General features: G+C 34.3%; 2 protein-coding genes across 5 annotated transcripts in view; both read left to right on the plus strand.

The window, feature by feature from the left end:
- The window catches only part of LOC126821254 (DNA helicase MCM8), a 39,107-nt gene extending 34,026 nt beyond the window's left edge, over window positions 1-5,081 (plus strand). For all 4 annotated transcript variants that reach the window (XM_050549646.2, XM_056100752.1, XM_050549645.2 and 1 more), the window contains one exon: window positions 252-5,081. In XM_050549646.2, the coding sequence (XP_050405603.1) occupies window positions 252-365 (114 nt within the window). In that variant the 3' untranslated portion in view covers window positions 366-5,081. The remainder of the gene's footprint in view (window positions 1-251) is intronic.
- A 7,797-nt stretch (window positions 5,082-12,878) lies between these two features.
- LOC126821269 (protein max) lies at window positions 12,879-27,601 on the plus strand. The gene is made up of 5 exons (XM_050549670.2): window positions 12,879-13,034; window positions 13,148-13,237; window positions 19,428-19,535; window positions 24,063-24,186; window positions 25,413-27,601. Exons 1-5 carry the CDS (start codon window positions 12,996-12,998, stop codon window positions 25,589-25,591), a joined length of 540 nt encoding a protein of 179 aa, XP_050405627.1. The 5' UTR covers window positions 12,879-12,995; the 3' UTR covers window positions 25,592-27,601.
- Window positions 27,602-28,000: the final 399 nt, after the last annotated feature.

Below are 28,000 nucleotides of genomic sequence, written 5' to 3' on the forward strand. Positions count from 1 at the left end.
TTTCTGAAACAATTACCCCAAATTTCCCTGAGGTGCAATTTTTTCGATTTGATTGGATGATCACATGGTTTATTTTAATTTTGTCCAGTCACAAGAAATGTTTACAGCTAATCAGCGGATTTAACAACCTTGCCAAAGTGCTTTGAAAACGACTATACTGTCACATGACACCTATACTAAATTCCAAGCGATTTGGCAAGTCGATGAAAATGCCTTACTTGTATGCAATTATTTTTTGATATTTATTTCAGGACATCAATATATTGGTAACTGATTTTGAAGGATTTGTTAGTTCTTTAAACAATCAAGGTTTTCTGTTGAAGAAAGGACATCGTGTGTATCAACTACAAACGTTTGATTACTGAATGATGACAGTGTTCATGTCATAAAGGATGTAACTGTGATATTTTTTTTTAAAAATCTGTATAAATTACAGGCTTAGACTGGGTGTGTGTGACAATTTATTTTTTAGCGGTAATGAGCCTAGCAATCGCTGGATAAACTTGGTGTAGATGTTCATTAGGTGAATGTCTTAACTGAGTTCAATGATTAACATTTTCCGCTAAAGCTGAACAAAGCTTAACAATTTCATTGGTCGATGCTTTGGGACAAGATACCGTTGATTCTAACTGATGGAGAGTGATGAAACTTAGTGTATAGTTACATTGCCAGCACCAGGGACTTCAAAACCTTGACTGAGTTTGATTGTGAACATTTTCTTCTTAGACTAAGTACAGATAATCAGTTTAATTGCTTGATACTTTTCAAAAAGATAAATTTGCAATTAACTAATATGTGTCATCTGTTTATTTCGGACATCAGCCTCTCTGTTAGTCATCCTGCGATCATTATTTTGAACACAAAAATTTTGATTTTATAAACAAATAAACAAGATAAAACAGTACATGAATTGATGTAACAAAAATATGTATTATTGTTATAATTTGATGCAATATGTATACTATATGTAGTGAAATATGCACAAATTTATAAATAAAAACAATGCCATAATCATTCAACAATTCTAAAGCAGGTCTTTATAATTATAACAAATATCTGACATCAGTGAACACTTAAACAAAAGAAAGAAATATGCAACCTATGTGGTGATTAACCATTTATCTTGCATAAGTTGCTGAATATCTAAATACTACTTTGTTTGTGTATTAATAATTAATAATTGTGTGAATTAATGACTGTGGACGGATTTTGGATGATTTCAAAAAATGACAACATTGTTTGTGGAAAGATTTTGCATGATTGTAAAATTGTCTACTCTGTAGATTCTTAAAATTGTATAATTTAAGGGCACTGAGTACTCTAAAAATGCACATTTTAAAGCTAGCACTGTAAGTTTTGTTCATAAGATATGATATTTTTTATACAGGTCATAATGGAATACAATTACTGCTTATTATTGAGCGACATTTCTGATAATGACTTTAAGAGAAGCCAAGTTGAAATGTCGCTCAGTAATAAGCAGTAATTGTATTCCATAGAATTATGACCAGTATATTCCAATTCAATTACTAAATGCCATTGAAACAAATGATATCTTTTGTTATTTGGGGTCATAATCTACACATTAATCACCCAAAAAATACCAATTTTATTTACCAACTATATTCTAAACTTAGCCGAAAAGTATTATAATATAGGGTGCTGATGACAACAAAAGTATAATTTTCTCAGTTACATGTATGCATACATGGATTTTCATTAAATTTGGCATGAACAATGCTAAATGCATGTCCAAGAAACCTACGGTTCACATAATGAGTTTACTTGGAAATTCTATAACTTTATGCTAAAAACAGATAGCGATAATCCTAACCGTAGATTGAAAGTAGATGTATAATTGACATTTCGACACCAAATACGTTTAAAAATATTAACTCAAAGTATTTTGAAATTTTTGTTCATCATCTACCTTGAAATGAGATTTTATAATTTTGGGTAAATTCTTTGAATAAGTCCACAACAAGTTTTAAAAAGTAAATGATATCTTTTGTTATTTGGGGTCATAATCTACACATTAATCACCCAAAAAATACCAATTTTATTTACCAACTATATTCTAAACTTAGCCGAAAAGTATTATAATATAGGGTGCTGATGACAACAAAAGTATAATTTTCTCAGTTACATGTATGCATACATGGATTTTCATTAAATTTGGCATGAACAATGCTAAATGCATGTCCAAGAAACCTACGGTTCACATAATGAGTTTACTTGGAAATTCTATAACTTTATGCTAAAAACAGATAGCGATAATCCTAACCGTAGATTGAAAGTAGATGTATAATTGACATTTCGACACCAAATACGTTTAAAAATATTAACTCAAAGTATTTTGAAATTTTTGTTCATCATCTACCTTGAAATGAGATTTTATAATTTTGGGTAAATTCTTTGAATAAGTCCACAACAAGTTTTAAAAAGTAAATATTTACATCAGTGAACTACTCTGCCAAACTTTTTAAAACGGTAGTCTTCGACCATCAAATCAAAAAGATTTCAGCGATGTTTCAGTCGTGATAGATAGTAGACCTGGATAATCAAATCGTAGAGGGACTCCCTTCTGGTCATGTGACTTAATTGGGATATGTTGTCCAGTGTGCAACTGTTGCTGGAGGTAGCCATAATTGTTTACTGCGGATAACGTGACTGATGTGTACGATGTCAAAATTTATTCAACAACTAATCTAGGTCGGGAAAACCTTCTTGTTTGCTATAAATATTTTTTTCTTTCCGCTTGTATCACAAACAATCAGACTGTTATATGTCCTCTAGGTTATTTTACACATGGAACAAGTGTCTTGATAAGATTGATGCTGAAAAGGTAGTGTGTATCTTAGACTACTCAATGCCCTTAATACAGTTTGACATAGGAGAATGCTTTATAACCTTAAATTACATAAGTTGAGGATGGGGGTTCATAATAACCATTAAATTAAGAACTAGAAAAATTATTATATAATTACTCTAATACCACAGATTACGGAATTAAAAACTGGCAGGAATAATGATTTTGGTGGGGGGAGGGAGGAGAGGGAAGAATTATATCAGCATATTTCATGTTTAGTATGTTCATTTCCATAAACTTGTGTTAAAAGAGATTCTAAAATATTTAAAGCATTTTCTATATCATTCTGTTGTTTATAGTCTATTTCTATTAATCTCCAGGTTCTGTTTAAATTCTCCTTCAAATTTAACCTTAATTTGATTTCATCAGTTGATAATGTATCTGTAATGTAAAAAACAAACGTTAATTTAAATATTTGTTCACCAATACTTTTTATATGCCCACATTGAAATGTGGTTCATATAATAGAGAGGTTTCACAATTTTACATTTACACTTAGACGTCATCAGTTTTTGTGACGTATGATGTGAAGTGCATGTCCGACAGATAGCAGCCTCCATAACTGTAAGTTCACAACACTTAGCTAAACATTGTTTAATTTCTCTAATCCAGTCCATACTTTTTCTCTTTGAGTCGTGGTACCTTCCCCTTCATGTAGACAAAATAAGAAGAAGTCGAGACAATATTTGCGTGCTTTACTAATCTCACCTTTAACAATCTATCCGTGATGAAGGCCTGTCGAGATCATGGACCAAGTTTGTTTCGCCAAGTACTACGTGTAAGTGTGAATTTAGCAAAACGTCATAATGTACAATTTCCATTTACAATTATCTACATGTAATTGTAACTGTTACGTTGCAAAACCTCTCCTATTGTTGTCAGAGTATCAATGATTTCTGATCAATCTTGTGGTTGTTCAATTTCTCATTTAATTGACTTGAAATTTATACACAGTATTCATGTTCATGACACAGATTTTCAAAGAGCTCAAATAATTATCAGCCTTGATCAATTGCCTGGCAACTTATATTTAAATACTTTGACATGTAACCTGTATCAATTGATAAGACAGGCAGCAATACATATGCATAATAGAAGTTTCTCATATGCTGCTCACAAGAGCAATAATAAATTTGGTTTTTAGCCATATTCCTCGGAGTGTTCCGTTTGATTAGATCTAATCCTACTCAAACACTGCCATACTCAGCGCAAATTTCTGTCCCAGATTATGTGTTATTGGTTAAAAATTTAATTAACAACCAGTACATAACGACGTAACAATATCAATCGGGATTAACCAGAGCTCTAAATATGTTACCGTAAAGTGTCTGGTGACAAACGCGGCTACATTACGTCAGAATGTGCGAAATGTATTATGCTCAATTATCTAGTACATAACACAATATTGCAGAGAAACTAATTGTGTGATAAATGAGGCTATCCAAAATAGCTACAATGCCATCATTGTGGACCACACAGCAGATCAAAGAAAAGGGCTGTTATGTTTACATATTGTGTTTCAACAAACTGGATAGAAATACAACACATGCTTTTTTGATCAATAAATAATTTATGGATTTTCTTCACAAAAATGGATAAATATTATCAAATATTTAAAAAGGTTGGCAGTAATAATTGGTACAGGTTTATAGAATTTATATCAGAGATTTGAGTCCAAGGATTTGAAATCAGCACTTTGAGTCTAAGGATTTGAAATCAGCACTAATAAACCAGGATTTTTTTTTAAATAGGTCACCCCAGTTAAGGCATGAAAATTCCCTATATATTTTACTCCGAGAGATTTGATTGGACGATGAAAGTTTCAGTAACCAAGGGTATAACTTGATTTATATTACTCTCAATTTCAAAGGGTATTTTTCTTCCTGAGCTAAAGCATAAACCTGAAATATGTGTGTATAAAAAATTATTTGTTTACCTCCATTTAACAATTTGTTTACAACTATTAACAAAGGCACTTCTTTCAGATCTTTTTCGTGAAGCAGGGAATCTAGGTCTTGATGAGTATCCGCCCAAACCTCATCATTACTTCTATCATTATTTATAACATACACAATACCTGTAAAACAATATAAATATTCTTAATTATCACATATTAATTATATCCTTAGAGGGGGGGTGGGTACAATTGATCCAGATCATATGACTAGACCATTTGATTTATGTCAAAAATAAAATTGTCAATTTTATTGGATTTTGTATGTTTTAATTATGTCTTCATGAAAGTTTGACAACTAATTTTGGATTCTGTATTTATAATTTGAGATTTTAAACCCACCAAGAGGCTGACTAATTTTCAAGCTTTACAGGTAGGCTTACCTTGCGTTCCATAGAAGAAATTTCTTCTTTTATATCTCATATTAGGCTGCCCTGACACCTCCCACATGGTATAAATAATCCCTGATTTTGACTGGACTTTTTCCATGTTGAAATCTTGTGTCTGGGGTACATTATTAAGGATAATTTGATTTCCATGGACCCAACAATACAAAAGATGAGATTTGCCTGAAAAAAAAAAAATATGGTGTGTAGCCTACTAGAACTATTATTACATTATATAATAGTAGTAGTATCATGAACTGCTGATGCCGGTCACAAAAGAACGAGAAGAGAATAGTATCCGATGTTACTGCTAGCACCACGGGGTAAAATGACGTGGAACGATTCTGAGTGGGATTATCATTTTAATACATATTTTTACTACATAGTATTAGTAGTAATCTAATAAGTAACATACCTGCTTGGCTCGGACCAATTATCAAAATTTTAATAACTGTAACGTTGTCGGTGTCATTAAAAGAAGCCAAACTAGCGTCTATAGCAGTGTTAGCTGTTGTACACGCTCCTCCCATATATACCAAAGCAAACTGCTTACATTGTTGTGAAAACTTCTGTTGTAAAATTAACAAAATGAAATGTTTGTTGGGTTTATTTATTTTTTGTTGACTTATTTACTAACAACCCGGAGAGTAACCTCCCTTTAAAAAATGGCCTCGATCACCAAGGCATATAAATGCACACTAGTCGAAATGAAATGAAATGAGGTTTAACGTCCTACCGTTCTGCACCGAACTGGGCTAATGAAGACGGGCATACGCCATACAGTGTGCCCACTTATATCGAATTCCAACTGTCAAGGGATCTTTTACGTGCACGCCAATGTGTACACGGGACCTCTGGGATTTTTTGGTACCATCCGAACGACTAGACATCTAACAGTCGAACAGAAAGGCAATAGCCCAATAACGTATTTTATAGTTACTTATAATTATTATAATCGCTCGAGATGTCTGTTGATATAACAATTTCCTATTACTGCCAGAGTTATAGCACCTGTTCATTTTGAAAAATGTGGACGCTAAAAAGGCTATAGTTATAATACCATATCGCCGTTAATTTTATACAAAGTGTTTAGAAATATATGTTCTTGAGACGGAGAAGCCCATTATTATTTATTATCAGATTGAATTTATACACAGTGTATTCGTGAGACGGAGATACGTTTTCATTTTCAAAGAGTTCCGATAACTACAGTTAGATTTGTCCCCTTGGTCAATTTGAAGTAGCTGTGGCCGCTCTAGAGGCTATAGTTAAAATCCTATTCTGACTTGAAAAGTGTGTATGTTCATGAGATGGAGAAGCCCATTCATATTCAATGATGAACATCTTGAGTTACATGATTACCGGCATAGAAATGAAATGAAATAGAGTTTAACGTCCTGCTGTTCTGCTCCGAACTGGGTTAATGAAGACGGCCAGCACCCCCCCCCCCCCCCATTTTGGGCACCAAATGCTGGGAAAATTTGGGCACACAATTGTACTTTGTAAAAGTTGTATAAAAAAAAATATTGTGTTCTTGAATGTGTCCAATTTAACAGCGAATTTAAATTCAGAGTGTCTATAGTTAGGCAATTAAATAGAAATCTTAAGACTTGAACCCTCTATTGTTTGGAGTACAGTAAGGCACGGGTTACAGTTACATAAACAACTGTTTTTAGTTGTGTATATTACAAGTAAATAAAATTTAGTTCTCTTTTATTGATGAATTAGAAATTAAGAACTTATTCATCGCAAAAGAGATTTTGTTGAATCTGTCATGGGCCTTCAAATAAAAATTGAACTTTTTTTTATTTGGAAAAAACTCCCAGAATCACTTAAAGGGACAATAACACTCTTGCTGGCATGACAGCTCCAGAAAATAAAAAATAGCCTTATTCTAAGTACTAGATGTGTTAGTGTCCTACCTGTTGTGTAAATTATCCATTAAATCCTATTTTACTTGTCCAGAGGGTTCAAAAATATTTTTAAATCCAATACAAGTCACACTTGAAAAGCTTTACGTCAGGCTTTTCAAATCATTTAGTTGAATTTTTCCAATTTTTTAAATTAGGTGTGTTAAGATGAAATTTGTATCATCAATTAATTGGAATATTGTAAAAAAGTACAATTTGTTGACCAGAATAAAGATTGGGACATATTCAGTTACAACAAGAGTGGTATTGAGCCTTTAAAATGCATATTTATTCATTCGCGATTTTGTTAAAAAAACCAAAAAAACACAAACACCCTTAGCAGCATTCGGATCGGAAATATAGTCGGTACTCGGACAGTATTGTATATATGTTTGTTTGTTCTTTTATTTGCTATTTGCTTGTTTTAAATTTTAAAACATTATTTCATCGTTATTAGATCATTTGTCTGTAAATAATATGAATATTTGTAATTTTATAAGAAAATAAAGTTATTATTATTATTATGTAACATACTAAGAACCTAACTACATTTTTTGGGCACCAACCACCACCGCCCCCCCCCCCCAGTCAAAAATTTCCCCGTACGCCTATGGTTGAGATATATACTGATGTGCTTGTTTTTAGCTACGATTGGGTGCCTTTAGTTTCACCTGGCAAACTTAATTTCTTTTTTAATGCATGTAACATCTTAAAAAATAGAGGGCGGTTGGATTGCCGAATGGTTAGCACGCGCGCGCTGTATCATACGGTCTGTCATTGAGTCAACTGGCGGGGTTTCGAATCCCCGGTTGTACGTGACAAGAAGTAGGGTCGCTGGTCCAACCTCGTGGGTTTTCTCCGGGTCCTCCGGTTTCCTCCCACTGCTAAAGACCCCTACGCGCAAGCGAATTATTGAAATAAAATTAAAACTAGGTGTTAGTCCAGAAATGACCTAGTTTGTGTTGAGTGGACGTTAAACCCCATTTCTCTCTCTCTCTCTCTCTTAAAAAATAGGTTAATTGTATACTATTAGAACTTATTAGACATACGCAGCCCAATCTACTCAAACAACTTTCATTTATCAGCAAATATTGACAATAAAGTAAATCAAGCGTTGTTTTTTTTTTATCAAAATTGATACGGACATTCATTATTATGGTGTATTACTCCTGTGTAACTCTGATCAGGTTAGTACTTTGATTGGCTATTGCACCCGAGGCCCCGCCTTTAAAGACGTAAATTTAAAATGTCGGAGAAAGCAATCTATTATCGCTTCCATTTAAAAAGAGGATATTTGTACCCGTGTCAGGTAGGATTTTCTGCATAATTGTAGTTGGATGTGGCAGAAATGTTCTAAATAACAATAATCAATAATCGTTGTTTTGAAGAAAAATTTGTCCGATGTGATTAGCGTTGGGTGTTTGCCACTTGAAACAATATAGCACCATCTCTTATCTCGAAACACGAAGCGTTGAGAGATAAGGTTTCTTATCTAGGTTTTTCGCGGATATGACTAACTGTCCCCCCTTATTTATCACTAACCGATTTCAAATTAGGTTTGATGCAGTTACATTTATGTGTGTGAAAAATACTGCCTAAATTCTGGTCACTTGTGTTAGGCTGGGTGATCCCATACTCAAGGCCCTAGGGCCCCCACAATGTTAATCCGACGCTGCCTATGGTCCTATGATACATGAAATGAAATGAAATGGGGTTTAACGTCCTACTGTTCTGCTCCTTTGCTCGGCTAATGAAGACGGGCATACGCCATACAGTGTGCTATGAGGGAAATTTTGCCCGGGGAGCGGCACTATCGCCTACTCTTACATCGAATTCCAACTGCCAAGGGATCTTTTACGTGCATTCCAATGTATAAACGGGACCTCGGTTTCCGTCTCATCCGAAGGACTAGACAGCTGTCCTTGTCAGGCCCTCCGTCCTGCATCACTGACAAGGGAGAACCACGCGGAAAATCTGGATGAACTTTCTCGGCCAATGCAGGGATCGAACACCCGACCTCCAGGCTAGCGAGCCAGCGTCCTACCCACTCAGCCACGTGACCCCCCCCCCCCCTATGCTACATACTTCCAGCTAAATTTTGACAGAACTGTAATTGAAAAAAAAAAGGTACTTATTAAGTGTCTTTAATCATTACATTAAATGTCATACTGCGCGCAGCGATCCATCTACTTCATACTTCGAGGAGTTAACTGTAGACAGGTAGCCTATGTTTGGGATGATTAAATGTAAGTGGGATAGTTCATCAATAAAAGCTTGTGAAGGAGGCACCGATGGATCATAATATTTTTTTTTTTACAAACGTGTACAAATAATAGGAAAGATTTCAGAATTGGGCAGATTCTGGTGTCTAAAGATCATTCAGCATATAGGCCTAGCGCGCGACGACAAATTGTTGTTTATTGCTTTATTTCCGTATTAGGGACACCAATACCCAAGTGGGGGGCCACGGTGGCTCAGTGGGTTAGACGTTCGCTCGCTAACTTGGCGGTTCCTTGTTCGATTCCGGTGTTGGCCGGTTCCCGTTGTCAGTGGCGCAGGACAGAGGGTCTGACAAGGGATAGCGCCTATAATATAGTCGTTCGGATGGCAGAATTTCCCTCATAGCATACTGTATGGAGAATGCCCGTCTTCATTAGACCAGTCGGAGCAGAACAGTAGGAAGTTATACCCAATTTCATTTTCCCTAAATACGAATTCAACCTTCATTATGGTGGAATGGTGATGTATTTAAAGGGACAATAACACTCTTGCTGGTTTGAAAGCTCCAGAAAATAAATAATATCTCTATCGTAGTACTAGATGCTTAAGTGTCCTACCTGTTGTGTAAATTATCCATTACATCCTATTTTACTTGTCCAGAGGGTTCGAAAATATTTTTAAATCGAAGTTTCATTTGAAAAGGTTTACGCTAGACGTTTCAAACCATTATGTTGAATTTTTCAAAATTTTTAAATAAAGTGTGTTAAGATGAAATTTGTATCATCAATTAATTGAAATATTCTAAAATGGTACAATTTGTTGACCAGAATAAAGATTGGGACATATTATTCAGTTACAACAAGAGTGGTATTGAGCCTTTAAATGCGATTTTTTGAACAATCAAGGGCCATAATCCAGGAAGTTAAGTTCGGGTATACTTGATTATCAAAAGGAATCAAGATCTTAGTGTGTAATGGTGATATATTCACACGTTTTTTTTTTTAAATCGGATAAAAATTGTGACCTCTACAGTGTTCACAAGCTAAAAACGTGATTTTTTGTTCAATCAAGGGCCATAATTCAGGAAGTTACGATCCGATATGCGCGAATATCGAAAGGAACCAATATCTTTGGGTTATAAACGTGTATTTCAAGTTTCATCGAAATCGGATAAAAATTGTGACCTTTAGAGGGTTCACAACATTGATTTACCAGATGTTAAAACTATTTGAGTATGAGGGGCGGCCATTTTGTCCGGCAGTTTTGGCCCGATTTTCACGAAATTCGAACTCAACACATTACACGATATATTCGAACGTTTTTTTTTTTTTAAATCGAATAAAAATTGTGACCTCTATGGGGTCCACAAGCTAAAACCACGATTTTTCGTACAATCAAGGGCCATAAATCAGGAAGTTATGGTCCGATATGCGCGAATATCGAAAGGAACCGAGATCTGTGGGTTATAAACATACATTTCAAGTTTAAACCAAATCGGATAAAAATTGTGACCTCTACAGTGTTCACAAGCTAAAAACGTGATTTTTTGTTCAATCAAGGGCCATAATTCAGGAAGTTACGATCCAATATGCGCGAATATCGAAAGGAACCAATATCTTTGGGTTATAAACGTGTATTTCAAGTTTCATCGAAATCGGATCAAAATTGTGACCTTTAGAGGGTCCACAACATTGATTTACCAGATGTAAAAACTATTTGAGTATGAGAGGCGGCCATTTTGTCCGGCAGTTTTGGCCCGATTTTCACGAAATTCGAACTCAACAAACATTACGATATATTCGAACGGTTTTTTTTAAATCGAATAAAAATTGTGACCTCTAGAGGGACCACAAGCTAAAAAGGGCCATAATTCAGGAAGTTACGATCCGATATGCGCGAATATCGAAAGGGACCAATATCTTTGGGTTATAAACGTGTATTTCAAGTTTCATCGAAATCGGATCAAAATTGTGACCTTTAGAGGGTCCACAACATTGATTTACCAGATGTAAAAACTATTTGAGTATGAGGGGCGGCCATTTTGTCCGGCAGTTTTGGCCCGATTTTCACGAAATTCGAACTCAACAAACATTACGATATATTCGAACGGTTTTCTTTTTAAATCGAATAAAAATTGTGACCTCTAGAGGGACCACAAGCTAAAAACGCGATTTGGCGTACAATCAGAGGCCATAATTCAGGAAGTTACGGTCCGATATGCGCGAATAATGAAAGGGGTCGAGATCGTTGGGTTATAAACTTGCATTTCAAGTTTCATCAAAATCGAATTAAAATTGTGGCCTCTAGAGGGTCCACAACTTTGATATACCAGATGTTTACACTATTTGCGTACGAGTGGCGTTCATTTTGTCCGGCAGGTTTGGTCTCATTTTCATTAAATTCGAACTCAACCATCCTTAGGGTGTAACGGTGATATATTCGAACGTGTTTTTTTTTTTTAAATCGGATAATAATTGTGCCTTTAGAGGGACCGCAAGCTAAAAACGCGATTTTGCGTACAATCAGAGGCCATAATTCAGGAAGTTACGATCCGATATGCGCAAATATTGAAAGGGATCGAGATCTGTGGGTTATAAACATGCATTTCAAGTTTCATCAAAATCAGATGAAAATGGTGACCTCCAGAGGGTCCACAACCCTGATACACAATATTGTGACACTATTTGCGAACGAGGGGCGGCCATTTTGTCCGTCAGTTTCAGTCTGATTTTTACGAAATTCGAACTCAACCACCTTTAGGGTGTAACATTGATATTTTAAAGTTTATTTTTAAATCGGATAAAAATTGTGACCTCTATGGGGTCCACAAGCTAAAAACGCGATTTTTCGTACAATCAGGGGCCATAAATCAGGAAGTTATGGTCCGATATGCGCGAATATCGAAAGGAACCGAGATCTGTGGGTTATAAACATACATTTCAAGTTTAAACCAAATCGGATAAAAATTGTGACCTCTACAGTGTTCACAAGCTAAAAACGTGATTTTTCGTACACTCAGGGGCCATAATCCATGAAGTTACAGTCCGAGGGATGTTGGGTGGCCGAATGGTTGTATGCGTTGAATCGGAAGGTCTGTCATTGCATTGAGTCAGGTGGCTTGGTGTCGACTCACCGCTTGTACGTGACAAAGACTAAAGAGTGAAGACAAGAACAGGTGATTGCCTGTCCAACCTCGTGGAATTTCTCCGGGTTCTCCCACTTCTAAAGAATTATCTAAATGAAACTGAACCATATGTCAGTCCCGAAATTACCTATAAGTTTGTGTCATGTGGACGTTAACGTTATTTCTTTCTTGCACCTTCGCCATGCCATGCTAGCCAGTAGTAGTAGTATTAATATATCCCTGAACTTTCACCTCTCTGAATCAAAACATACCTACGGTCAAGGTCATTTTGGAAGTACGGAGAAATGCTTAAATATTGCTTGCGGTGCAATGCAAATGCAACTTTTCTTATAAGTAAACGCTATTAAATGTTCTATTCGTGGTAACTGACTGTTTAATTTTCTATTTTAATCAAATGTCAAATTGACAGGCCTCGTTTAGCACGTGGTTTGACCGCGTGGCGTTGTTTAGTCGCCATATTGGGAGCTCGATAGGGAAGTTGCTGGCTGGTGTATGGGCTTTAGATCGGACGATGAGCGATGAAGACAGAGACGTCGATGTCGAGAGCGACGTAAGTTAAACATTTTTGCATGAATTAAAGATTATATCAACTCTTAGCCGTATAGATGCCAAACTGGTGGAGCTTTTGCATCTGGAAATGAAGGATATTCATTGCCATTTCAGGAGGAGGACGATTACGACGAGGAGGGAAGTGTGAGTGGAATCTCCCAATCAGGCTCGACTTCACATTCATCTGGCCAATTTTCTAGTCAGGTACAAAGAAAATATGATATTTAATAATCAAATTTATTCTTTAGAGTAATGAATTGAATTTAGTGGGTCATTTTTGACATTGATCGTCTTTGACAGTTAACCATGCTCGAATTGTTTTGGCATGTCAGAATCTCATTTAGTAACCACGTGACTATTGACCCAGGCGCGTGCTATTCGCACAACCTGTCAAACCAATGACAAGTCCGTTCTGAACTAACTAGTGACTGATCATGATATTATCATAACACACTTAATACCATTTAAAGTCCCCATCCCACAAAAAGTGTGGAGTGTCACTGTCAAACTGATTTTGTTGTCTCATTGTACTGGATCAACCATCAGATTTAAATAAAAATATGAACGGGTATACTACTATAAATTAATACAGACTAACATTCATTGGATCTAATACAAATTACAATCATGCGGAATGATGGTGTTTTCAGAAATTGCATGTTTCTTATACAAGCACAACACTGAAGTAGAAAAATATCTTATAGATTGCCATTCAAGTGTTTTGTCAGTTTGTAAATATAATATGGTGCAAGACTGCAAGTGCCTTAATTTATGGTTCAATAACAGAATCTGTCGACCACTTCCTTTACTAGCTATGAGAACATAACTGAAAGCACTGCGATATACTGATGTGTTTGTTTTAGCTATGATTCAGATTGGATGCCTTTAGTTTTACGTGGCAAACTTAATTTCTTTATTAATGCATGTAACATCTTAAAAACAAGTTAATTTTAGTATGTATTAAACATACCCAACCCATTCTATTGAAACAACTTTCGTTTATTTGCAAATATTATCTGCAAATCGAGCAGTGATTTTATCAAAACTGATACAGACATTTATAATTACAGTGCAGTAGTCATGCGCGACTCATATTTTGATTGGCTGGTTTACACGACATATATTTAGCCCCTAATTCATACTTCATGACGTACATGTAAAATAACGTCAAATTTAAAATGTTGGGAAAACCCAGCTATTATCGCTTTAGTTAGGATTATATGCTTAATTGTAGTTGGATGTAGCAGAAATGTAATAAATATTAACAATAATCAATCGTTTGGAAGAAACAAATGACAGTTTTGCTTATTCAGTACTATCTGATTCGCATCATATCAATGTACTTTGAAAAGTGAAACTAATTAGTTCCATCTTTCATCTCGAGACACACACGTTCAAAAGATGAGGTTTATCTAATATTACTGTAACTAATGTAGTTCGATGTAAAACTGCTCGGTGTTGGTATAAATTCCAGAGTATTCGCCAAAATACAATTTTTCTTTTGCTACTAGTGTTAAACAATAATTAAATTCTACAGTGTATTTATAACACATTCACTTGCCATCCAATATAATATATGTTGTCCCAAAAAGAATACACACTGGAGCCAAAACATGAATGGTGCGATGGAACAAGCTATAAGATTTCTTTACACAGTGACAGTTTGAGTAAAGTGCCTTGTTTCATTTATCTGCTGTTGAAATGATAGTAATTTTTAGTATACCATAGACACCCCTTTAATGATTGATCAATCATTGTTTTGTTATGAAGTTTCATCTCAAGATTTAATAAGTTGGTAGACTTGATAAAACTTGTATGAAATGACAAAAAATGGTTTATAAACAAAACATTTCAATGATGGTTGCTTAATCTTGTCTTTATTATTTGTAGAGCTTAAAAAATTATGTGTGATTCCAGTCAACAAATTGAATCAATCAATTATAATTCATATTGATATAAAATGATAGTTTCTAACTTGTTCTATTGCCAAGAAATGTCCAATTTATGCAGTTTTAATAGGGCTTTATATTTTATAATTGGTTCATTTTTTAGAATTTTCAATTAATTTTCTGTCTGTTCCATCTGATGGATGCTCAAAGTGGTTATTTCTGTATTGTGTAATCCGATTTGAGTCTTTCTTTACTGGAGTCCTATGAAATGTATGCATTTAAACAACATTTCCGGATTTTTGTTGACGAGTTTCATTGGCACCGGAAGAAGCATTGTTTAAAGGTTAAGGCCATAGGGCACAAGTGAACCCCAGTATAGGGTACATCGCACATGAACCCAGCATAGAACAATGTATAGCATGTCTAGTATATATTGTTATGAAAGCCAACATGCATGTGATCTTAAGCCTTAGGTTGATATTCCGTTCATTACAAAGTTATGATTCATTGTTACATATAATTTTAGGACAATTGAATATTAATCTTAGGTCATAAATAATTTTTAAGCTGATTATATGCATTGTAAAATTGGATACTGATAGTGGCTGTATTATCTGTTGACAATCTCAAATTATATATTGGTCTACACCTTAGAACAGTAAATAAGACATAGTTGATCATATAGAAAAGTCAAAATTAGTCTAGTCAACTAATGTAAGTTTAATGTCTTAACAAAATTACATCCATTTAGCATGATTCATCGAAAATATTTACTTTCTGGGGCTAAAGTGTCAATAATTCTAACAGTTTAAAGGAGAATGTTGGTGTCAGACATTATCACGTATGCGATAGAACTGGTTCAACACGTTCCAAATATAATTTTAACACGGCGATCGTCATAGCTACAATTAGATGGGTAAAGAAGATTTTAAAAAAAAAAACGAAGTGACAAAAGCAAAAAGAAAAAACATGAGTTATCCTTCTATATAACTGACTGAAGTGACAAGTGGTAACAGATACAAGGGCAAATTTCTGCACACTAATGGAAAAATAGAAATACATGTAGTCTGTACATTCCCTTGTTTTTATTCATTCTATACCTAATAAAAACATGGTAATGCACAGACTATTTCTATTTTTCTCGTTTTCTCTTATCTAGTGACAGTCAATTATTTTTTATGAATTGTCAGATATCCTCTCACAGTCTCACATAACAACTTTTAGTCTTTGAAGGAATTATATGGGAGCAGAAATTCGCTCGTGTATCTCTTATCACTCGTCATTTCAGACTATAAAGAAGGATAACGTGTGTTTTCCTTTTACTTTCGTCATTTCCGTTAATTTAAATCTTCATTACTCATCTATTGTAGCAATTTAAAACGTGTTAAACCAGTACTGACACCCATATTGTCTTTTAAGCTCCAGTAATTACAGTTTTCTTGAATAATGTCCATTATCTCAAAAACTGAATGTTACTTACTGTAAACAACCAATTTCAAAATTAGCATTTTCAGATGTGATGGTTTGTAAGATTCAATTACATGTAGCTTGTATAATATTTGTTTTTAACTAAATGCAAATGCAGGACGGGGTTGGGTTTTATAGATAAGTAACAATATTATTACTTTAATACTTGTATGCCAATTGTGTTTTTGCCACAAAATAATAAATAGCAGAGATTGTTTAATTGTTGAGATTAGGGGATATGGGTCATGTTTGGTATGTACATGTACCTAATTATAGACCTGTTATTATGGTGTATTATGTCAGCATTGTTAGTATCACATGTACTGTATTAACCTGGGGTTATTAAATACTTTGGTCTTTATTATTAAACTCAAGTTATCTACTAGTAGTACTTGCTAGTCCATAAGGTCATGTTCATGTATAGGGAAATACAAACAAGTTTGGTAACAATATCTTCTTTTAACTTGTTTGCCTTTCATTGTTGAGGTAAACTTAAATAAAAACCAACCATCGCATGTTAGTCATATAAAATACATACTGTATTTGATATGTAGATGGTTAAGTTGAAGACAATAGCTACCATTATAATCCATGTACACTATTTAAAACTCATGCTGGGAAGGAGTTTATGTTTACTACAGGCTGTCACATGGTACAGTTAATGTTTAAGTAATACAGCTACATTTATATATCATACATTACCCTGACCACAAATCCTTTATTGTCATGATTCCTATATTCTCCTAAATAGTGGATAATTACACATTCAACGTTCTTTGAACATATTTAGACCCTGTGGAATTGCAAATTGCACACGGATTTGATTTCTGTTTTACATGGAACAGAGAAGCGGGCCAGTGAATAAGTGGTACATGCAATTAATTGTTTTGAGCAAGAAGTTCAGGCTCTGTTTACTTCTAAATTATCAAAACCAAGTGATTTGTTTTTAAATGAAAGTTGATACATGTACATTACTATGGGGTTACTAGCCAAGTAATTATTGTGAAGCACTTCAGTGTAACAAGGGTAATGCCAAAAGATCATACTAAATACCATTAGTACTGGCATACAATGTATTTATATCTCATCTTAAGCCAGCAATGATTGTTAAAAATACATTATGTAAGATTTAGATAAAGAGCTGGCCATTCTTACAATAATACTTCCAAATTAGATAATGCAAAATGAATTTATTGAAAATTTCATTGAAATTGCTCCATTGCGAGCGAATATATTAGCTTTTGAAGGTTTGACAAGATGTGTGCATTAATTGCAACCACCGCACTGGTTGATTGAAGTTTAGCCTCGTTTAACCATTTTTAGATTAAATCAGAATGTTATTAAATCGTTCTAATCTACTTAATATCAGAGATATCCGATGACATTGAGAGTTGATTATGGGCTTGTCATGTTAATAAAAGTCTAATAGTTTACATAACATTTCAGGCCTAATGAAAGACCTGCAATAGGCAGATTTAGCTCTTGCATAATGTATGTTTAAGACAATGATTTAAACAATTCCACAAAAAGTCAATTCCAACAAGATTAACTTTTTACATTTTATTGGCAAGGGACTATTTAAATGGGTTTGTCACACTTTTTATATGTCCCGTTTGTCCGGCATCCAAAATTGCTTGTGGACACTCTAGAGGCTAGTTAATATCCGATTGATTTTAAATGTGGTCATGTATTGTCATCCTGTTGGTCCAGCTTCCACAATTGCTTGTGGACACTCTAGAGGCTAAAGTTAATATTCGATTGACTTTATATTATAGGCAGAGTTTAAAGTCACGAGACGAAGAAGCATATTGATTTTTAACAAATTTCCCATAATTAATTATGGCCTTTGATCACTTTGAAAAATCCTGTGGATGCTGAAGAGACTAAAGTTAATAAAAAATTTTACACAGTTTTTAAGGTCGTTTCAACGTGAATGCTCTCTTTCAGTGTTAATATGTCCAATTACTAATAAAATCCCTATCAAAGAAGTTACTAAATGGGTTGTTCCTCGTAATCGGAATTTAGAGTGTGGAAAATGTTTTAATTACTAAAGAAAAAAATAGGCGACAACCCTTGTTGACTGCTCGGACGACATATCTGCTGTGGGTGTATGTTTTGTTGCCTGGCAACTTATCTTTTACACTTTGCTACTCATTGAAGTAGAATGTTCAAACTTTGTGAATGTCTTGACTGAGGTAGATTAGTATTTTCTGTGATGCTAAGTAGAGATAAGCAATTTGATTAGCTGCTGAGACAATCTACCGGTACTTGAAACATAGATCCTACTTCGTTTTGTTTTTTATAGTTCAAAATATTGTTTTACTTATTACTCTAGGATCTCATTCTGGAACTAAGAGTTTTTATATAACCACGTCTGGATGATGTGAGGGTTTAGCCAATGAAACGTTCTGTTACGGCGAGTTTTTGGCGTGAGGTGCAAGGAACTGTGGGTAACCAGCTAGAAAATTCAATGCCGATTGGTTAATCAATGTCTGATGTCATAGGGTCAAAAGCCACTCGTATGACCTCACGCGACCTTCCACTACAACCGGTCAGATCTTCATGTAGTGTAGGCCATCAAAAGTATTAAAAAAGCAAAACGAAATATAGATCTGTATTTTAATCAGATTGAGGCTGAGACATTATAAAAGAGGTTAAATTTTGCTTACGTGAACCTACGTGGTATTATTGTATTAAGACACACTAAAAATTACTGGTGAAAACTTCCACGTTCTACTTTCTCTTTAAACCTACTGGGCTTGTTCAAATTTAATTTTTATGCTCATTTGTGGTACAATACAAATAACTCATGACACATGGAATACAAGTTACTTGAAGGATTTATTCTGGCGATGTTTCGACAAGGGTTCTCCAGTCTTTGTCCAGCAAACGAAGGACAATAAAAATGACTTTAGATTGTTGTTATCTTTGGAGTAGCATTTAGCCAATAATGTACATTTGTTTCAAATAGGAGTAGCAATTTACTAGTACAAATGACTGTTTTTCAATCATTTAACAAAGATTTGTTTTTGTTTCAGACGGAAAAGAGAGCACACCACAATGCTCTGGAGCGAAAGAGAAGAGACCACATCAAAGGCAGTTTTCATAGTTTGCGCGACTCAGTTCCATCTTTACATGGAGAAAAGGTACAAATTTAATACATGACTTTGAATTAAAACAATTTAAGTAGAACGTTTGCTTAAAGATGCATTATGTAAGAGCTAAATGAAAACAATTTTTGCTAAGTGTTCAGTAGAACGTTTCCTTAAAGATGTATTATGTAAGAGCTACATCAGCTTATTACAGGTCTTTTTTATGACTTCAAATCTCAAATGCTATAATAATTATTGGTGTGTCTTTTCACCGCCGTCAACCACCAATTCTTTTTAATTGACCACCATCTGTTCTCAAATACAAGATGTTATTTACACAATTCAGAATAGTGACTATTAGATTTGCACAAACTTGAAATGTTCAGTATTTTCCATACAACATAAGACAGACGAATCGAATACCACCAATTATTCTCAATATAAAACCTATCAACACAAATCAGAAAAGAGACAATTTTATTTGCACAAACATAAAATCTGAAATATCCATCATAATTTTACCACAGCTTTCTAATATTGTAGACTATGAGTTATTAACATTATTCATAGTCATACAACATCGTATTAATAGAAATTAAAAATGAGAGATAGCCTATGATACTGTGTAATATATTGTGCATTATGAAATCATCAGTTGACTTGTAGAGTAACGTTAGCGGTATTTATTTTTCGGTGGCCATTTCTTATGTAACTTAATTAATTGTACCTATCGAGAAGTTATCGACAGTCATCACCACCTGAATTATGGCCCCTGATTGTACGAACAATCGCATTTTTAACTTGTGTACCGTCTAGAAGTCACAATTATTATCCAAATTAAAAAAGCGTTCGAATATATTACCGTTACACCATATTGTTGGTTGAGTTAGAATTACGTGAAAATCAGACCAAAACTGCCGGACAAAATGGCCGCCAATTGTACGCAAATAGTGTAAAAATATATGCTATATCAAAGTTGCAGACCCTCTAGAGGTCACAGTTTTGATTCGATTTTGATGAAACATGAAATACATGTTTATAACCCAAAGATCTTGGTTCCTTTCGATATTCGCGCATATATCAGATTGTAACTTCCTGAATTATGGTCCCTGATTGTACAAAATATTGCATTTTTAGCTTGTGGACCCTCTAGAAGTCACAATTATTATCCGATTTAAAAAAATGTTCGAAATATCACTGTTACACCATATTGTTGGTTGAATTAGAATTAAGTGAAAATCAGACTAAAACTACCGGACAAAATAGATGGGTGTTGATTGTACACAAATAGTGTAAAAATATGCTATATCAAGGTTGTGGACCTTCTGGAGGTCACAATTTTGGTCTGATTTTGATAAAACTTGGAATACATGTTTATAATCCAAAGATCTTGGTTCCCTTCGATATTCATTCATATTGGATCGTAACTTCTTGAACTATGGCACTGATTGTCTGAAAAGGCACATTTTTAGAGCTCTTGTGTACCCTCTAGTCGTCTCCGTTACACCCTAATGGTGGTTGAGTTCAAATTTCGTAAAAATCTAACCCATACTGCCAGACATAATGGCCGCCCCTCGTACGCAAATAGTGTAAATATATGGTATATCAAGATTGTGGACCCTCTAGAAGCCACAATTTTGATCCAATTTTGATAAAACTTGAAATACATGTTTATACCACAAAGGTCTTGGTTCCTTTCGATAATCGGGTATATCCGAAAATAACTTCCTGGATTATGGCCCCTGATTGTTAGAAAAATCACATTTTTAGCCTGTGGACCCGCTAAATTTTTAAAAAAAGTTTAAATATATCACCATTACACATCAATGAAGGTTGAGTTTGGATTTCGTAAAAATCTGACCCAAACTGCTTTACAAAAGGGCCACTCCTTTTAGTCCGTTATTCCGGCTAAAGTTAATGTCTGATTGACTTTAAATTTATACACAGTGTTTAAGGTCATGAGACGAAGAAGCCTATTTATTTTCAGCGCATTCAGATAATTACTGCCAGAGTTATGGCCCTTGATCACTTCAAAATATCTTGTGGATGCTCTAGAGGCTAAAGTTAATATCCGATTGACTTTAAATTTATACACAGTGTTTGAGGTCATGATATGAAGAATCCTATTGATTTTGAACAATTTCCGATAATTACTGCTAAAATTATGGCCCTTGATCACTTGGAAAAATCTTGTGACGCTCTAGAGGCTAAAGTTATCATCCGATTGACTTCAGATTGATACACAGAACTTTATAAAAACGAAACAAATTCTAATGATTTTCTGATAATTACTTAATGAGTTGTTACTCTTAATCAGATTTTAGTGTATTATAAATGTTTTGTTACTGAAAAAGTAAAAATATGCGACAACTGTTGTTGACTGCATGGGAGATTAAGCTGCTGTGGGCGTATGTTTCGTTGCCTGGCAACCTATCTTCTGATTTTTAAGAAAATTAAAATATATCTTTATATCCCAAATATCTCGGTCCCTTTCGATATTTTCGTGCATTTCAGACCATAACTTCCTGGATTATGGCCCTTGATTGTACGAAAAATAGATTTTATTTTTAGCTTGTTCTCTCTCGATCTCTTGCAAAAAGTGGGCGTATCTTGTCTGGCAACCGCTGGTTTCTTCATATACTGTGTATATGGTGTAGATGTTCATTACGAGTTGGTGATAAGTATTTTCTGCTTGGGCTAAGCAGAACTTGGTCACACTTTCTGGAACACAATAACTCTAACTTGATGTTAAATATTTTCAGCTTTTTCTGAATTATACATCAACTAAAGAGTATGTTTTTATTTAGTTATTCAAGGGCTCAATGATCTTCCGTTAGACTTGAGACATTTAGACATCAATCATATATCATTTTGAAAAGACAAAATTTAACGACAATTGGACTAGAGCTAATTATGACAAGTTATGAAATATAAGTCCCTTAAAATGCTTACACTATGATGAAATGACAGTTGCATGCAGTGTCCCTTACATGCAGACTATGAGTATATGACAATTAATGTCCCTTTAAAGGCTTAGACTAGAATGCTTATTCACTGACAAGTGGTGGCATGACATCTGACAAAAAGCATCGACCTTATAGTACCATGACGAAAGTAAACAAGTAACATTGACAATAAACTTTGGATGAACACACAGGAAATGTCATTATTTCAGAGGCATTGGATGTGCATTAATCCCTAAAAGTCATTTCTTGTACGTGAAAAGGAGTAGGGTCGCCTGTCCAACCTCGTGGGTTTTCTCTGGGTCCTCCAGTTTCCTCCCACTGCTAAAGACCCCTACGTACACACAAGTGAATTATTGAAACAAAATTAAACCATATGTTAGTCCCGAAATGAGTTTTCAAAACAATGACGAGCGATCTGTGATGTACCTGTAAAGACAGTTAACAGATCTGGTTTATTAAGTTGATATAATAATTTTATTGTCCCCCGCCTTTCGAAGAAAGCAGGGGACTATTAAAATGGGTTCGTCCGTCCGTCTGTCCGTCTGTCTGTCCGTCACACTTTTTGGGACACAATAACTCTCTTCCTAATTGAGCTAGAATGTTCAAACTTGGTGTATGTGTTTATTAGGTCAATGCCTTGATGGAGTTCGAAGATGATCATTTTCCGCTTAGGGTAAGCAGAGATAAGCAATTTGATTGGTTGATGCTTTGGGACACGATAACTCTCTTCCTAATTGGGCTAGAATGTTCAAACTTGGTGTATGTGTTGATTAGGTCAATGCCTTGATGGAGTTCGAAGATGAGCATTTTCCGCTTAGGGTAAGCAGAGATAAGCAATTTGATTGGTTGATGCTTTGGGACACGATAACTTTTAATTGAGCTAGAATGTTCAAACTTGGTGTATGTGTTTATTAGGTCAATGCCTTGATGGAGTTCGAAGATGAGCATTTTCCGCTTAGGGTAAGCAGAGATAAGCAATTTGATTGGTTGATACTTTGGGGCACGATAACTCTCTTCCTAATTGAGCTAGAATGTTCAAACTTGGTGTATGTGTTGATTAGGTCAATGCCTTGATGGAGTTCCAAGATGAGCATTTTCCGCTTAGGGTAAGCAGAGATAAGCAATTTGATTGGTTGATGCTTTGGGACACGATAACTTTAGTTCTAATTAAGTGAGATTGATGAAACTTGGTGTATAGTTTCATTACAGTAATACCTTGACTAAGTTTGATAATGAGCATTTTCTGCTCAGGGTAAGCAGAGCGATACGCAATTTGATTGGTCGAGACTTTGGAACTCAATAACTCTCCTTCTAATTGAGGTAGAATGTTCAAACTTGGTGTAGCCGTTCATTAGGTGAATGCCTTGATAGAGTTCGATGATGAACATTGTTTGCTTATGGTAAACAGAGATAAGCAATCTGATTGGTTGATGCCTTGGGACATGATAACTTTAATTCTAATTAAGTGAGAGTGATGACTGCATGCTTTGGGACAAGATAATCGTGATTCTATCAGATAGAGAATGATGAAACTTAGTGTATTGTTTGATTGCTCGATACTTTTGAAAAAAATAAATGTGCGATTAATTAATTAATTAATGTTTGTATTTTTCAGGTATCCAGGGCACAGGTGCTAAAGAAAGCAGCAGATTATATTCAGTTTATGAGGCGGAAAAATCAGGGCAATCAACAGGATATAGATGATTTAAAAAAGCAAAATAATGTTCTAGAACAACAAAGTAAGATTTGTCTTTTTTATACGCCCGCATTGAAATGTGGTCGTGTATTGTCGTCGGTCCGACATCCACAATTGCTTGTGGATGCTCTAGAGGCTAAAGTTAAAATGCAATTGACTTTAAATTTATACACAGTGTTTAAGGTCATGAGATGAAGAAGCCTATTGATTTTTGCCGATGTGCAATAATTACTGCCAGAGTTATGGCCTTGATTACTTTGAAAAATCTTGTGGACACTCTAGACGCTAAAGTTAATATCCGATTGACTTTAAATTTATACACAGTGTTTAAGGTTATCAGACGAAGAAGCCTATTGATTTTCAACAGAGGTATGGCCCTTGATCACTTTGAAAAATCTTGTAGATGCTTTATGACCATAGTTATCATCTGATTGATGTTATATTTATAAACCGTTTACGCCTATATATAATCATTTTGATTGACTTTATATACACAGAGTTCAAGGTCTTGAGACGAACAAGTATATTGATTTTCTTGATATTAAATGTTTTGTATACTAAATGTTAGCATGGGCCAAACAAATTCTAATGATTTTCTGACAATTATTTAATGAATTGGTACTCTTAATCAGGTTTTAGTGTAAAAATATGCGACAACTCTAATTGACTACCCGAACGATTTAGTTGCTGTGGGCGTATGTTTTGTTGCCTGGCAACCTATCTTTTACATCCACATTGAAATTAGTGTACTGGTTAATTATTTATTATTAAAAATAACTTGTTCGGATTGGTGAATGATAAAACCTTTGTAACACTATTAGAAATGTAGATTTGTTATTCAGAATATTAAAAAGATAAAACAGAGTAATGAGGAAAAGAATATTTTTGCGTGAAACATCCATAAAAATCTTAAAGCATAGGAAATTATCTTAAAGTTGGTTACAGTTTCTTCTTTGAAAACTGACGAATCTTTTGCAAATGTACTTTTTCATTAGTGTGAACTGATACATCATCTTTTGTTAAGTGCTTGCATTCAGTAGTTCAATGAGTTATTGATTACAGATACACAACAATTATTGTAAATTGTAGCTCAAGAGTCTGCCAATGTATGAATAGTTTGAATTACTATTAATTATTGAATATTTTTTTAATAGCGCACAAGTTCCACTACTAAATGCTCACATGTGCTTTACAAATTAAGGTACACAAATTAAATACACAAGGAAGATAATGTTAGTGTAATAATTGCTTTTAATATTTGAGTTACAGTAAGAGCTTTGGAAAAGGCAAGAAATACCGGTCAGTTTGCTCAGTCATCAGTAGTAAATCCAAAAGGAGGCACTGTTTCAGCATTTGACGGAGGCTCAGAAGAAACAGATACAAGTAGTTCCGAGTCACTGGATTTAAATGGTAGTCGACGTAAAAAATTGAAAGTTGCGGCCAGTTGAGCTGGAGAGAGCAAAGGGGTGATTAAGGCAGCAAAGAATTGGGATGTCAATTAGAATTGTTTCATCTTATTCTTATAATGACTACCAGATGGAGTTGTTTATACTTGTCATTTATCCATATATCAAATCATTTAATCAACCACTGAACCATGCACTTTTTTATCCATCCTTCTTTTACAAGTAAAACTTAGATCTCTGTGCATGGCTACAGGTATCCATTCATCTTATAAAATTGTTTTTAATCAGCTTCATGTCGATGTTTGGTGCTTCTGATCAGTATGCCTAGTATTTAAACATATGTTCTTTTATATTAAAAGAGCATCTTTGGCAAGTGAGGTTATGATTTGATCATAGTGAATGAATGATATACCATCTTTATAGATACTAAAGGTTCTCATGTTCCATCTATAGGCAATCAATAAATTTCTCTAAAATCACTAAATGACCGAATTTTCCTAAGGAGATCTATCCCCTTCTTTAAAAGAACAAATATATTTTGATGTATAGTTATTTTTATTTATTTGTTGTTTTTTTTATTATTTGGAGGATTGAAATATTCTATTTTTATGGTAAAACAGTTACTCTAAATTATTACCAAATAAAACATCTGCTGTTAAAGTATTATAAGGAATAGTATTGTATTTGTATACTGTGAATAGTAGTTTTGTACAAGGGCAATGGAATTAACTTTCTCTCCACCACCTTTGGAAAAAAGCAAGGGAAAATTAAAATGGGTTCGTCCATCTATTTGTCACAACTTTTGGAAAACAAGAAAAATCTGCTATTTGATGTACACTGTTCAAACTTTGTGCAGATTAGTTGAATGTCTTGACTGATTTCTGAGGCGAGCATTTGCTGCTCATTCCAGATTGGTTGATGGAGGCTATAGAACACAATAATTTTGATTCTGTGTGAGAGCGGTGAAAATTGGTGTATAGTTTCATTACATCAATGCCTTAACTAAATTCAACGATCATTTTCTGCTCAGGTTAAGCAGAGATACGAGTAAGTAATTTGATTTGTGAATGCTTTGGAAGAGATAACTGTGATTCTAAATAATTGAGGGAAGTCATAAAACTTGGTGTATAGTTTCATTTCATCAGTATATACCTTGACTTAGTTCAGTACTGAGTATTGATTTATGTAATCTGATTAAAATACACATCTATATTTCGTTCCGTTTTTTTTTTTATACACTGCATGAAGATCTGACCGTTTGTAGTGATAGGTCACGTCAGAGGTGATACAAGCGGGTTTTGACCCTATGATGTCATACATTTGATCACCCAATCAGCATTGATGTTTCAAGTGGATTCCCACAGTTCCTTGCATCACGCACACACCAAAAGCTCACTGTAACAAGACCGTTTCATTGGCTAAACCCTCACATCATCCAGAACACCACAATAACAACTGTACCAGATTCTAGTGTAGTAAAGACAAAACAAAATTTTGAACTGTTAAAAAACGAAACAAAATAGGTTCTGTGTTTTAATCAGATTGTGATTGATGCCTTATAAAAGATAACTTGTGCAAGTAATTAATAAGTGTCAATCGTCTATATTGAGACTGAGATGGGGACATTAGATGTACTGTTGCCTTGTTTGTCTTAACTTTGCTTAGGTTTATTTAGAGACTTGTACAAATGTAAACAAATATTTTTAACGTAATGAGCAAGTAAATAAATACATGGGACAATACTCAAGTCCATATTGTAAAGGTAGGCTAATTAATCATCGTTTGATAGGACATATAATTATGTTAAAGATATATTGAATATCAATTAGAAGTTTCTCACTGTAAATTTCACAATCTTTAACTATTTCCTCTTTACTTCTATTAAGTTTTTATTTTCCTTTTGGGACTTGAGGTGTGTGTGTGTATATATATATATATATATATACTATATATGTATGTAGACCTCACAATGGAAACTCTGTTGAATATAGGTATTCACAATTTGATGTTAGCCTGATATTCCTTCATTGGTGATATACCCCCCCCCCCCCCCCCCCCAAAAAAAAAAAAACAACATTTATGTATGTGTATATTTTGATTTATTTATTTACTTTAAGAAATAAGTTAACAAAACTATTAAGTCAGTTTTCTGTTAACAATTGTTGAATTATTTTAGTATTTTTCCTTTACAGCCTATGTTTATATGAGATTATTAAAGGGATTAAATGAGACTATGATCTTGCCAAGTTGTTGGTATTCTACAATCAGAACATTTATTGTTTCTCTTAAATATATACAACTCGTGTACGTATATATAACTTATATATGTTACATTGTATATATATATGTTTATTGTGAGAAGTATGGTATCAAATTTTAACCTTGATTTTAACCGGGCCATACAACAGCTATTTAATAATGTTCAAACTTCTATATTGATGTCATTTGCAC

Source organism: Patella vulgata, chromosome 5, assembly GCF_932274485.2.
Source record: "Patella vulgata chromosome 5, xgPatVulg1.2, whole genome shotgun sequence".
Taxonomy (NCBI): domain Eukaryota; kingdom Metazoa; phylum Mollusca; class Gastropoda; family Patellidae; genus Patella; species Patella vulgata.